The following is a 14945-nucleotide window of genomic DNA, read 5'->3' as shown; positions in this document are numbered from 1 at the left end:
TCATAGAATGAATAATCATAGGGCCTATGTATGAAGCACCGTGGAACAATATTCAACTCAATTTTTTCCCCATTCTTCTGTTGATAGCGCCTTCCTTTAGCTGTGGTTTGATTATTTTTAACCTCGCTTGCTGATGCGCTTTTTAATTTGCAAGAAGCAGTGAGATAGAAAAGGAAGAGGGGAAAAAACCTACAGAAGACAGGCAGTCAGTGCACACTTCCTGGAAACATCAGTGTGGTTTCTGGGTAGTCTCTGCAGAGAGCGCCAAGAAACTAGACACCTGAAGGACCCATGTCCCTCAGCACCAAACAGTCGCCTGGCTTCCTTCTCCCTAAAGACAGCCAGGATAAACAAAGAGGCTGCTGAAGCTGCCCCCACAGCATCCCAGCTGCTGAAGACCTTCTCTTCTGCTGGGATTCCTTTCACTGTGTCCTTCATGAGCTTTGTCTCACCAGCCAAACTCTGCTCAGAGAGCAGGGATCCAGTCATAACCTGTGTCTCGAGTTTGCCAGGCCATGGAAGGAACATGCCAGTTGGTTGACTGATTCAATCCCAGGCCATTCTAGAAGCCCAGAATAATTGCAACTAGACTTCAGTTATCCATTTATCAGAAAGGCATTTTCTGGACTTTGGAGGGAAACCAAAAAGACTTTTCAGCCTTCATTCATTCATTCATGCATGCATGCATGCATGCATGCATTCACTAAATATCCAGTGGGCACCTACCATCTGCCAGTCACTGTGCTAGACCCTGGGGGATTCCGCAACAAACAGGTCAGAGTCCCGACCCTCCTGGAGCCCATGCCCCCACAAGAGGGAGAGCAAACAATAAACACATTAGTAGAAATGGACCAGGTGGTGCCAAGTGCTCTGATGGAAAATGAAGCAGAGTAAGGGAGGGCATGTGAAAGAAGGTGGTGAGGGCAGGCCCAGGGGCAGGTGACACGGGACAATTCTGGGACTTGGGAATGTCAGAAATCATAGGCCAAATGGCCTGTTACAGACGCTCTGCAACTGCGCAGCTTCCCTTCCTCAGATTGTGCCAGGATCAGAAATCCTGAGCCGCCCTGCGCCAGTGGCCTCTGGAGACCTGGAATCATCTTCTTCAGAAGCCAAGGGAGAGAGAAAAGGTCCCTGCGTCTGCAGCAGCAAGAGTCTCAGGGTAAGAAATGCTCCATTCACGTCGTCAATGGAACGTTGTTCTTGCCCATTACTGAGGACAGAAAGGGGACCTTCCCTTCTGGTTCAGGGGAAAGAAAGAGGCCCCTGTGGGGAGAGAAACCTGCTCTAGTTATCAGAAAAGAAACACCAGCGGGGCCTCTGGGACTTAGAGCCCTCCGTTTTGAAGGGGTCAGATGGAGACATTTCAAAAGTGGGTCTCTAAAAAGACTCCTCTTCCTTTGCTATTTCTCACCTGAGGCTGGCAGATGGGTAATAGCTCCTTGTACACCAGGGGGTGAACTGAACACAAAGGAACTCTCTGGAGCCCGGCTGAATGATGTCAGCATCACACCTCACCTCCAGAAGGGAAGCGATTGCACAGAATTCCACTGGTGATATCTCAGTAATGATGACTAACATTTCCTGGCCCCAAGCAGTAAGCCCTACACAGAGCATGCGCTGCAGAGTAACCGCAGGAATCCTCACACACAGCCTTTGGCAGGTACCTTTCATTGTCATGCCCATTTTACAGATGAAGAAACTAAGGACCCGCCCCCAAGTTAAGGACCTTGCCGAGTTAAGGACCTTGCCAACGGCATACAGCTGGGAAGTGATGCAGCTGGGATTTGCAGGTTGGCGGTTTAACTCCAGAGCCCATGACTCAGCCTCCAGGGTCAGCACCACATCATCTTGTGGGATGCTCTTGTCAATCAAACCCGTTCCTACAGGAGAGCAGGAAAAGCCAGGAGGTATGTACGCTTTCCTGCTCTCGATCTGGCCCCTGAGGGTACAAACAGCCTGACCGTCACTAGGCTGCTTTAGCCTGTGGTTTCTGCCCTATGGGGAGGTTGCCTTCCCCCCGCCCCCCACCCCCTAGAGCTTCAGGCTGTGCACTTGAAGGACCTGTCTTCGCTCAAGAAGTTATTTAGGTGAGGGAAATTACCCAAAAAGCCACACACACCAAGCTCCCACAGTAAAAATGTCCTGAATGTTCATTTAGGTCATGGTTGCCAGACAGATTTGTCCTCACTGAGTATGCGTGGCGCCAGAGAGCAGAGTCCACTGTGGAGGTTGTGGGAGCCCCTGGAGCAAGTTTACCTAGCCGTTTTTATCATAGGATAACCTACCACTTTATTATTAGTCATCATCCCAGCCCTGGGGCTACTGATGATTCAGAAGGTTGAAGTGAAGACTGAATGAGGTGCTCTACCCAGCACAGCACCTGGCAGTTCTGTAAACCCTACCGTCCTTCTTCTTCTTATCTTGAATATGCCTACTAATTCCCTTTCCTTCATTCGCTGTGTGTTGCTTGTTTAAGGTACCAAGTCAACCACAGCTGCAGCTTAGCAGCAATTTGCTAGAAGCTGCTCTAAGTGAGCCCCCCCATCCCCCTAGATATGTGGCTACTCTTCAACCCGTACCACGTCACACTCTGGTTGGTGGAAATCACGTGTGGTCTGTAAGGGCAGTCGGTGATGTGCATGAACAACGGCGTCTTGCTCAGCCCACACTGGCGCTTCATCTGTTCTGAGTAAGTGTCTGGCCATATCTGGTCAAATAGATTCTGCAGATGACATGTTCCAAGCACACCTAACCATAGAAGCTACGCGCGCATTCATTGCTGTTCTATTTGGAGGGGAGAGAGAGCATGCCTGTCTGTGTGTGTTTAGGAAGTGGTGAGAAGTTTCTTGAAGCAGGCCTACATCTCCTCTGTGTGCCTTACACAGGACGGCAGGGCAGTTATGAGCACGGTTTCTGGGTCAGACTGTCTGGATCCCAATCCCAGGTTTCCCCTGGAAGCTTGAGCAAGTAACTTCACCTTTCTGTGCCTCTGTTTTCTCACCTGTAAAATGGGAATGATAGTATCACCTACTTTATAAGATTGCTATGAGGATTAAGTGATTTAATATGTAAAAGCACTTGAAACAGTGTCTGGCAGATAGTAAGCACTCTACAGGGGTTACGTATCATTATTATATTCCCTTCTCCTCCCATCAATCACCTCACCTACAATTCAGCCAACGTAAGCAAGCAAATGTGTGTGTGTGTGTGTGTGTGTACACATATGTACTGGCTTCCTAGAACATTCTTTTTTGTGATTGTTTCATTTGTTTTTTTAATATACTAAGTACTACAGGAGTACAATCTCTCTCTCTTTTTTTTTTAAACTTCAAACAATGCTTGTGTGGTGAGTTAAGTAGTGTCCTCCATTCACCTGGAACCTCAGGATGTGATCTTATTTAGAAATAGGGTCTATCAGGATGCCTGAGTGGTTCAGTGGTTGAGTGTCTGCCTTTGATTCAGGGCACAATCCTGGCCCAGGGATCAAATCCCACATCAGAGCCTGCTTCTCCCTCTGCCTGTGCCTGTGCCTCTCTCTGTGTGTCTCTCATGAATGAATGGATAGAATCTTAAAAAGCAACAACAACAAAAAAAGAAATGGGGTCTATGAAGATGTTGAGGACTTCAAGATGAAATCATCCTAATTTAGAGTGGGCCCTAAATCCAATGACTGGTGCCTGTATAAGAAGACAAGAGAAGGGGTGCCTGGATGGCTCAGTTAGCTAAGCCTCTGACTCTGGATTTCAGCTCAGGTCATGCTCTCAAGGTCATGAGATTGAGCCCCACATCGAGCTCCATGCTCAGCATGGAGTCTGCTTCTCTCCTTCTCTCTCTCTCCCTCTACCCCTCCCCCAGCTCACTTGCTCTCTCTCACTCTCTCTCTCTCTCTCTCTCTAATATAAATAAATCTTGAAGAAGAAGAAGGAGGAGCAAGAGGAGGAGAGAGGAGAGAGGACACACAGGGAAGAAGGCCATGTGACAATGGAGGCAGACATGGGGGGGGGATGCTGTCATGAGCCAGGGAACACCTGGGACCACCAGAAACTGGAAGATGCAAGGGAAGATTCTTCCGTAGAGCCTTTGGAGGGAACAGGGCCCTGCTGACACCTTGATTTTGAGCTCCTAGCCTCCAAATCTGTGAAAGAATAAATTCCAGTTGTTTTCAGCCACGTAGCTTGTGAAACTAGCAGCCCTAAGAACGAATACAGTCAGTAAAACCAAAGTTCCCCTGGACCACAGCCAGGACAAGGTCTGCCGCCACTGCCTGTTCCTGGGTGCCTCAGGGACTGTGTCCTGTCTCCCAAGAATACTGCCTCTGATTCGTGACCTTAAAAGACAAGGAGATCCTCTAGAACGATGTCTCCTCTTTTCATAACTCAAGGCTTTCAGGGTAATTTTAACAATGCTACTTCCTCTTTCTCCCACAGGTTACGTTTTTGGTCTACCTCAGTCATTTTCTACAAAGTTGATTAATATAGGTCCTTTAATATTAAGATGGGTCTGTTCTCTGTAAGAACTGAAAGTTGCCCTTTGAGGAGTGCTTTGTCCCATCTTGCAGCTGTGAGCATGAGACACAGTGATCAATACAGAGGGAGGGATCTTTGATGCAACATTTCAAATGGAGAGAATATTAGATATCACCTCTGCCTGTGACTCTTACCAGCGTGGGGGTTACAGCTCCTTTTGATACAAGATGCCAGCTCTCCATCCCTTAACTATGCACTGAACATATAAAATATGATCTCAGTCCTGCCCTTGTGCCTCGGTTAAAATCCCTCTTGTTTTACAGTTGAGGATCATCAGCCTCTGAAAGATAAAGAAAAAAAAAAAAAAGGCCTCAAAGGAATCTGTGGCAGATCCAGGAAAAGAGCACAGGTTCTCCATGACCCACCATCTCATCTTTCTGTCTCTCAGTCTGAAGACCTCAGTTTGCCACCATAGGCGACAAACATGGGGAAGAGTCCGCCGAGGGAGAAGAAGCCCTGAATTGATGGAGTCAATGGCCAGAGCAAGGGGAGAGTCCAAGGTCTACAACCAGGTGGTGGCCAGGACACCACAATGGGTTCCCAGGACCTGGCATCCTCCACTCTCCACCGAGGCCAAGACAAAAGAAAAGAACTTTACATTAAAGTAACAAAGCCTTGGATAATGCAAGGAGAATTTATTTTACATAACAAATCTTTGCATTTCTGAAAGAAGTTTATATAATGTCCTCTGCAAACCTCTTAAAAATAGAATAGCACCTCATCTTTCTAAGATGATTTAAATGTAGACAAATACGAAGGCAAGAGGACGGGCTGGTCAGGAATGATAGCTACGTGGTCCGTGGGCACCGCTTGGTACCACGTCTATACCAATACCAGATGTGGCTTGAGAATCCTTCACCTCAGCTCTCCAGAAGTTACTCCCAGTAGGCAATGAGGTCTGCAACCTATTTGCCATCCTCTGGCTAAATGATCTTCCGACGTTGTTTCTAGTCTCCTGTGAGTAGATATTTCCCTCTACTCCCACTTAAACTTTCTGATGGCTTTACTTGGTTCAGCAGAGACCTAGAGCCCTCCCTTTTTAGGACAGGGATCTCTCTTAGGATTTCTTCTAACATCTGTGCTCCTACATCCTCAGTCATGTGAAAGAATGGAGAAGGCCCTAAAAATTCCTTTTTTTCAAGATTTTATTTATTTATTCATGACAGACAGACAGAGAGAGAGAGAGAGAGAGAGAAAGAGAGAGAGACATAGGCAGAGGGAGAAGCAGGCTCCATGCAGGGAGCCTGATGTGGGACTTGATCCCGGGATTCCGGGATCACACCCTGAGCCAAAGGCAGATGCTCAACCGCTGAGCCACCCAGGAGTCCCGGGCCCTAAGAATTCTTGCTGACTTCCCCATGTTTGCCTGGGCTACAAACACAATTCCTTAGAAGTATCAAATTCACCCTTAACTATGGCCCTGAAGTCTTGAGTCTTGGTTTTTGATACTCTCTTTTGTAGCAGCACTCTCTCTCTCTCTTTCTTAAAACAAAAACAAAAACAAAAACAAAAACAAAAACAAAACCAGATCTCTCTCTCTTAAAAAACAAGAATGAAGAAGATAAGCTCCATGTATCCACTGGACATGGAGTTCAGATACATCGACTACCCCAGTGGTGGCTCCCTTTCTTGACACTGTTCTTGGCTTGCACCACTAAGCATTCCAGAACTACTTCTGCAACTTCCAACCCTGTGTTTGCCCCAGTGCCCCCTTTGACTTGATGATTTGTCTTCTGTGATATAACCATACGGCCCCCTCAGGGGACTACCGAGTCAACTTAAATGTTCCACCCAAGTGGGAGAAGCCACGTGCTAGGAACGTTGCAGCCAGTGTTGGGGAGAATGGCTGAGTTTTCCCTTCAAGACATGGAGAGCACGAGAGAGGGGCTGGACAGGATGTGGTGCTGTGTTTTGGGTCTTCTAACTCAAAGTCTTGATTAAAACAGTGTGAACCAAAGAGGTTTGCATACTTTCTGATAGGATTCCTGTTTAAGAAGTCATTTGTTTTTTTCCATTTCCACACTCACCTTCCTCCACTGTCCATTTTCAACCCAGTGCTAGAGGGGTCTCTTTAAGCTTCCAGATCATATCCAGTTGCCAGTCAAAATCCTGTATTGCCCATCCCCCATCCCCACCTCTATTCCCCTGTCTGCATGGCTCCTCCTCTTCCTCTTTTTGCCCCAGCCCCTCTGACCTTGCCCACATCAGAAAGACACCAGGCTCCCACCTGGGGCCCTTACTCTTGCCCTTGCTTCTGCATTAAACTGAATATTGCTTGGCCAACTCCCTCACTTCTCTTCCTCCCAGTTTCTCCACAGAACCTGCCTGTTTGACCTGCCTGCACATATGCACACCCTAGCCTGCCATCCCCATGAGCCTACTCTCCTTTTTGTCTTTGTTTTTATTTCCCAGAGCACTTCTGAACTTCCTAGGTACTATATCATTATTTCTTATTATGTTTACTGTTTATTATCTATCTCCCATGAGAATATAAGCTCCAAGAGGACAGGAAGCTCTTTCACCAATTTTCTTTTTCACTTATGTATTCCAAGGGCCATGAATTGTGCTAGGCACTTAAGAGGTTCTCAGTGAATATTTGATGCATAAATGGTTGAATGAATAAACCCATGAGTGAATAAAGCCCTTGTTCTGGGATGTATACTGGTTAGTAACAAAAACATCCCCTCCAAAAGGTTTCTAAAGTAAAGAAGTGGAGGGAAAAATCAACGTTGTAAAAAGGCTGAACACAAATAATAGCATTTACTCTTCTCCTTGATATATTACTCACTGGTGGTATCTACCTATCTTTATAGGAACAAAACTGACAAAATTTCCAGTGGGTAGTTTGTACAGTTTTTTTGTTTTTTGTTTTTTGTTTTTTTAACCGAAGAAGTTCCCACCAGATCTTTGGGTCTTTGGGGCAAAAACCAAACTGTTGCCTAGATTGCTCTAATAGAACGTTAGGTTTCTCTTCATTGGATGGGAAGCAGAAATGTGCGTACAAGGAAGTGACTTAAAAGTCATAAATATTTTGCCCAAAGAAAGATGCTTTTGTGATTGAATGATGGAATAATTTATGCTAACTACCTTTCAGTGACTCTAATTTTGTATGCAGAGGTGAGCTCATGTAATGAGGAGCCAAAAAGCCTTAGCGAGACACACTCTGGACTGTTAATGAAATGCCAGGCCCAAGGGTAACTCTAAGGCGGTGTAATGTATTATCATGTATTATCATGGAATAACCATCATCCCGTCCAATTAACTTTTGCAGATGAAGCAACCTTGAATCTAAATGCCAACAATATTGGGCTATATAAAGACATCATGATTCTCTTTGATACAAAGTCTGATGCCTGAGGCCCGGTGAAATTGTAAAACTCTGAATCTGAGACAGGAGAGGAAATCTCACACAAAATGACAGTACAGACTAGATGTACTCAGAGGCCTTATGCTCCTTAAGGAAAATGTACGTTTGTGTAGCATTTTGTGTTTTAACAACTAACCACTGTTTCTTGTTCCCTTCACTGTACTTTGCCGAAGTTCTTTACACAATCTAGATGCCGATGTGATTGATTAGACACGAACACCATGGCATTCTACTGTGCAGGCATAACAAACCTGTAAGTCTAACCTTTTAAAAAGCTATACGTAATTGCTAAGACTTGATGAGAGGGTACACTGGAGGAGAGTTTTCCAGATGAGTCTCTGGTGAAAGTCCAAGGTCAACAGCATTTTATGGACATAGCAGGGGTTAGCCTTGGATTCTTAGACTGGGTACCGTCCTAAGAAAAGCCAGGCCCTATGTTGAAATCTGGCCCGGATTTGCAAAGTCTGGAACCCTCCTTCTTGCTGCCTCCAGAGTCAACAGGCTCCATGCCAGGCCATTCTCTGTGACCTCTCTGTGGCCACTGTGCCAAGCCTGAGCCCTCTGGCCTTTGCATCCTGAAGCTTCTCCATCACACACCATTTCTTTCTGACTGTTCCTCTTTCTCCTCTTTACATGGCTGCTTCTCAGGAGAGGAAGATTCTGAGATTTTTCTGTTCAACAACTCTGCTCCTGTACTGTTTGCTCTGTCCTTACTCCCCCTTCCCTCTTACCTCCCACCTGCCCCCTGGCCTGTCCTGTGCCAAGATTAGGAGCCGAATAAAGCTCAGGCACCTGGCCACTCAGGTGGTTAATGCTCTGCCCCCAACCATGTGTGGGACTTTGGGTTAGCCACCTCACTTCTCCATGCCCCGATTTCCTTGTTTGCAAAGTGGATGACAACTTTTATCCATGTTTTGGTGAGTCTTCAATGAGGTGGTCCATGTAAAGTGCTCTGAACAATGCAAGGCACATATTACCCATTGCTACCATTACCTGCAAATGCAGAAATGTATGTATCCTTCAATCCTCTGGCCAGATTGCAATCTTATATGAAGCCTTGTCAGATTTTTTCAACCAGAAATAATGGTTCTTGGTTCTTGTTTATTAATTTGAAGCCTCGAATACTAGCCTGGCCTTTTTCTTACACCCCTTGGAGTGGTAGCATTACTGAGCAACTAGATGTGTCGAGCCTAGGGCTCAATATTTCATGTGTATCATCTTATTTGGTTTTGAGAAGTAGATATTACTACTTTCATTTTCAGTCAGGGAAACCAACATCCACAAAAGTGAGATTCACAAAGCAAACATGACTAAACTCACATGTCTTCTCAACTTCATTTCTGGATAAACTGCCCTCCAATGGCAAGGTCAGCATCTCTTACTCACTTTCTCTGTCCCTCATGGAGAAGGTATTTAAACATCAAGTACTGTTGATTTGAAATGAATGTATGGTTCCGATACTGGACAGTCTGGTGGTATAAGAATTGGCATTTATCTCACATTGAAAAACATTCTGATGCATGTTCACGTGTTATTAAAATCTTGCAACAATTTTAGGAGATATGTATTATTGTTGCCTTGACTTCTCAAAAACGCAACCGGAGAAAGAGAGGTTAATTGGCTTTCCCCAAACCAAATTGCCAATAGTGGCAGAGCCAGGATGCCAATCCAGGTGTCCTTCCATGTGCTGCCCACTAGAACACCATTGCCTTTTCCCCAGTACCATCTGAGATCCAACCGATGGCACAACCTTGGAGACAGAATAAATGTTACATGAATTTCAAATACTGCAAAAGTGGCAATGACCACAAATTGGCAGAAAACATGAAACAGTTTTGCCAGAGTTCAGCTCTTTAAAGGAGGAAGACAGAGTAACCCCATACCAAGCCAAGTTAAAGAAATCTCATTCTCATTCTGTGGGAAGAAATATTCAGCTCAAATAGTTCCTTTAATCCAATTATCAATTTATAGAAAGCAACAAGTCAATGGATTTAGGCACTCTACCTGTCGTACTTCCTAAGCCAAAGAATTCGTTCCTAGAACATTCTTTCTCATCTTGCAGGAAGGTCAGGCATGGTGTCATTTCAACATCTCTCCTGCCATGGCACCCCTACAAACAGACTGGACTAGGTGACGTAATTGTTTCTATATTTCTAAATATGAATGAGCAGGTTGGTGTGTTATACAACAGAGAAAGAAAAAGAGTGGCTGTGTCTTTAGCAACATGCCCCATTTCAAGAAGCAGACCATGTTTACTAGGAAGTTTGTTCATCACAGATCTGTAGAAAGAAGGGTAGCAAAAATGCTGATGCATGTTTGCAAAGGGAACAATTGCAACATGAGTCCGGGGAGTTGAACTAAAACTGATATTTGCCTTTCTTCACCTGATGGGGTTGGAGGGGAGCTTGACCCCATTCTCTTGACCTCCAGGCTGATTTAATTAGGGTAGAACAGATTTCAACACGGATAGGGTACCTACAGGGCCATATACTGCACAAGTTATATACTAAATGCAGTGCCCTCAGCCACATGGTATGAGAAATAGAGCAAGGAATCAGAGATAGAGCCTTCGCTGGAAGGATTTCGTGTATAATAGGAAAGGAAATGTAAATGACCTCAAAATGAGACAGAAAGTGAAGTGTCACCAGAATGGTGAGATAATATGAGAAGGCAGCTCAAAGGAAGGTGCAATTGCCCTGGTCTCAAAAGGATGAGGGATAGGAAAGTTCATGGAGGAGGTGGCAGTGAAGATGGACAGGCTTTTGAAGGCACTTGGCCCTGGAAAGAAATACCATCCCAGACAAGGGAAACAACCAAGACTAATGTTGAGAGTGGGAAAATCCGAGAGGCAGACAGAGAATACAGAATTTCATTTGTTTGTAGAATAGGATGCTGGAGATGGGCAAGGTTTGGAGGGCACTCAGCCCTGGGAAGCAAGACCATCCCCGACAAGGGAAACAACCAAGACTAATGTTAGAGTGGGAAAATCCAAGAGGCAGACAGAGAATAGAGAATTTTATTTTTTGTAGATTTTTTAATAGTAAATTCTATTAATGAGGTTTAGTAAACATGGATGGGGGTGTTTTTCAAGAAAGGGAACCTCTTCTCAATTAACCAGTCCCTTGTCTGACCCTTTCTTACCTCTCCTAGCAGGAGAAGACATTTTAAGATGCATCAAGCTACATGGCTGGTGCAGCCAGTCGGCCACCCACTAGGAAGCATTTCATGGAATAACGTTTAGCTTTGACAACTGAAGACCTGCCTGTGGTTCATATAATATAAAAAGTTCTGCAAGCTACAGAGAAGACAGAAAAATCCATGCTCCCTTCTTCACAGAGCTTGCTAAGGCAGCTACTTGATTTTCAATGTTCAATTGCACATCAGCGGTACGTAATACTTGTACTGACACATCCATGCCTCATATTTGACTTTACAATCCAGATGTGTTGAATCAACTTTTCTTATATCTGTGAACACCATCATGGAAAAAAAGGGGGGGGGGAGAAAAGAAGAAAGAGAAAAACTGGTCCCGTGTCTCAATTTCTGCATTTCATAATTCAGCAGAATCGAGGAGGCATAGTGTGATCTCTCTCCCAAAAAGGAAAGAAGGTGTTTTACTGCCAAATTGAATATCTAGATTTGGCTGTGATTTTTAAGCCACCTGGTTGCATATTTCAAGATTTTTCCTTTTGCGACTGTATCTTAGCTCCATCTATATACGAATATGTGCCGGCCCTCACTACCATAAAAAGGCCAACTTTTACTGTGCCTCGAATCTGTAACATTTTCTGCCTTATGAGAAATGGACACTGCAATGTTGTGTTTGGCCCAGGCTACTAAAAAAGAAAGAAAAAAGAAAGAAAGAAAGAAAGAAAGAAAGAAAGAAAGAAAGAAAGAAAGAAAGAAAGAAAGAAAGAAAGAAAGAAAATAGAAAATAAAAGGAAAGAAAAGAAAAGAAAAGAAAAGAAAAGAAAAGAAAAGAAAAGAAAAGAAATCTTTCTTCAGGAGAATTTGACCCTGTTCCCATTGTTTTCTCAGCATGTTTTCAGCATCAGCACATTGATTATGCTGTCATTAGCCAGAATCCTGAGACAGGAAAAGATCTATTAGGTCATCAAAGCCCAGTCCTAAAGCAGGCTGATGTCCCCTGGGAGAGGCTGTGACACACCGTCTTAGGCAAATGACCAAGGAACATGAGGAGGCATGTGCCATTTTACCCTGCTACAGTTTTTAATTTTTTTTCAAGTTTCTGAAATAACTCCCGGAGACTGTCCATAAAACAGTTACACCGCTCTATTTAGGTTAGAGGTTCTCAACGGAGAGCGATTCTGCACCCCCCACCCCACTCCCAGGAGATGTTTGGCAATATTTGGAGACATTTTTGGTTGTCAGGGCTTGGGGGGAGGAGAGGCTGCTACCGGCCTCTACTGGGTAGAGGCCAAGCGATGCTGCCGAACATCCCAGATTGCCTGAGGCAGCCCCCCCTCCACCACCACTAAGAATTATCAGGCCCCAAATGTCATTACTGCCAAGGTTGAGAAACTGGTCAAGGTCTTTTCCTATGCTTTTTTTTTTTTTTTCTTTTTTCCTGCTGTCTAGCTGTTCACTCAGCCCCAAGCAAAGCAGATTCCTTGGCTTCATGGCTTCAAGGAATACACACTATTCTGAAATAAACCATTTTAAACATTTCCTACTAATCCTGGCTCTTAGTCCCAGCTTAAGCAAGTATTAAAAATCATACAGAGAAACAAAAGCATCTTCTCTAGTTGTTTCAAGAGACGGATGATTGAATTTCATAAGACTTCAAATCAGGTAATTGACTCTCAAGAGCCTCAAGGAAAAAGAAACCGTCACACATGCCTAAATTATCAGAGCTGTACCGTTCATCAGAAGCTTATATTTTTGTTTCTCCATATTATTCGAGTGTATGCTTTGATAGGCAAAGTAGATCTTTAAAGTCAAAACCTTAAATGAAACCCTATTGGTAGCAAGCAAGTATCTCAGGAGTCTCCAAGAGATAACCCTATTGCCTGCCCTTACCCCAAATCATATCCAGCATTCATTCTCCTTTAGGAAGTAAAGAAAGGAAAAGAGACTATAAGCTAGGATGGAGCAGGAGCATAAGGACAAGGTAAGGAAAGGAAAGACGAAACAGAAAGGAGAGACATAACTGAAAGTTTTGTGTGTGCAGGTTTGGAAGGACCTTGGCAGCCCAAAGGTTCCTGGTTAGCTCTTCAACCTCCTGTAGATTTCAATCCTACAGGTCAGGAGAGGTTATAAAGAGAAAAAAAAAATGGATAAAACAATTTACTTAGGAACTGTTACCAAAATACTAGCATCAAAAAAGTAAGCACTATTATGAATACATTGGCTTGAGGTTATCATTTGTCATAATATTTTTGCTTGCTTCGAGTTTCTGGTTTGGGAAATCTAATTTGAGTTTATATTTTCAAAGACCAAAGAGTTGTTACAAATTCCACGTTAGCTCAGATGTTTTGGAAGTATGAGGAGCAAGCCAGATCCCCTGCAAATCCTTATGAAACTCTTCGGGCTCCGAAGCAGAATAAGCAGTGCCCACGTGAAGCATTAAAGCCCCTCCCTCTGTAACCCATTAAGGAGTCACTCTTTCCTTGAAATTATGCCTTGATTATGACAGCCTTCCCCCTCCCCCACCCCAAACAGAATCAAAGTTGGGCTTTTCTGCACTATTGGGCTAACTTGAATTAAAATCTGTCACTTGCATTCAGTTACAACTCTGTTAACATTTCCTAATGAACTGTGTCTGATCTTCGGGCATTTTCTGGGGTATTTGTGACAGTAGTGCAGCTAAGGCTTAGTGGAGACTCCTTGGTGATGTTTACTAATTTATTTTTTAATTCTGTTTTGTTTAAATTAAGTCAATTAACATACAGCGTATAATTCATTTTAGAGGTAGCGTTCAGGGGTTCATCAGTTGCATATAGTACCCCGTGCTCATCGCATCACGTGCCCTCCTTGATGCCTGTCACCCAGTTCACCCATCCCCCCATGTCCCCTCCAGCGACCCTCAGTTTGTTTCCTACAGTTAGAGGAGTCTCTTATGGTGATATTGAATACATGAGACATCTTCATAAAGGATAGAGTCTAGAATCTTAGTCCTTTATTGTTATTAAAAATCAGTTGCCTGCAATCCTCCTCTACTGAATGATGCTGCCCAGGATAATTCAAACCCGAATTCTTCACAGGGAAGACAATAGCAGGGATCATAAGGGAACCAAGAATCAAAAAATCCAGCCCCAACTTTCTCCATAAACTCACTTAATAAACACTTAAGTACACTTAATAAACTCTTTTCTTTCTGTTTTACTTAATTTCTACAAATTGCAATAGTCATTTAAGCTCATGGTGAATGGAAAAATGCCTACCTCACAGAGTGGTAGCGAAAGCAAAATTTCCTTTCCCTACCTGCCCAACCTCCAGCCTCATTGCTCAGAAACGGGCACTATTAATAGTTTCTCATGTGTTCTCCTAGAAATTTTCAGAGAGGAGAAGAGAGAAAAAAAATGATTTTTTTCTGTGCCCCAATTCCTTGTCTCTCTCTCTCTCTCTCTCTTTTTTTTTTTTTTTGTTTTGTTTTATTTCCAGAGCTCACAGTACTTTATATCACCATTAAATCTTTACCAGGCCAGTCCCATAAATGTCTCAAGCTATTCCAAATACATGAGAGAGATAATTAGAGAAAATAATCTCTTAATATTAGTGGCAGACTTTAAATAACATTGTTCCTAGCCTTCGATGGGTTCTCTATTTATCTGCTTTTAATCCAAGTTCCCAAGTTCATTTGGAAGTTTGTAGCTGTTTTTCCTTAATTACAAAAAGGGCTTCACTTAGTGAAATGCAATGGAGCTTTAAACTAAAAAACGTTGATCCTGCAAATCCAAGGGGAGCGCGTGGAACTAGGATGTTCATTAACAGCCACACAGACCTTGAATGTGTTGTTGCTTCAAGACGCAGGACCCTAACCATCCTCTTTAAAATCCTAAAACAGGAATGCATCATTCTCTCAGCTA

The 14945-nt window shown here is 43.8% G+C and overlaps 1 protein-coding gene across 7 annotated transcripts in view; it reads left to right on the top strand.

The window, feature by feature from the left end:
* The window catches only part of LOC144296130 (uncharacterized), a 36336-nt gene that overhangs the window by 4285 nt on the left and 17106 nt on the right, over nt 1–14945 (top strand). For 4 of the 7 annotated variants that reach the window (XR_013363288.1, XR_013363289.1, XR_013363287.1 and 1 more), the window contains exons 2-7: nt 1037–1162; nt 1694–1910; nt 2557–2692; nt 8070–8149; nt 9959–10026; nt 11050–11282. Coding sequence is in view for 1 of the 7 variants with exons in the window: in XM_077869053.1 (XP_077725179.1) it covers nt 1037–1162; nt 1694–1910; nt 2557–2624 (411 nt within the window). In the remaining 6 variants the exon portion in view is untranslated. Of the gene's footprint in view, nt 1–1036; nt 1163–1693; nt 1911–2479; nt 2693–4792; nt 5487–8069; nt 8150–9958; nt 10027–11046; nt 11283–14945 lie in introns of all 7 variants that reach the window. The other 3 variants (XR_013363292.1, XR_013363290.1, XR_013363291.1) reach the window with 3 other exon arrangements.

This window comes from Canis aureus, chromosome 24 (assembly GCF_053574225.1).
Source record: "Canis aureus isolate CA01 chromosome 24, VMU_Caureus_v.1.0, whole genome shotgun sequence".
NCBI lineage: Eukaryota > Metazoa > Chordata > Mammalia > Carnivora > Canidae > Canis > Canis aureus.
The sequence above is the reverse complement of the archived record's forward strand: the minus strand, read 5'-3'. Positions and strand labels throughout refer to the sequence as shown.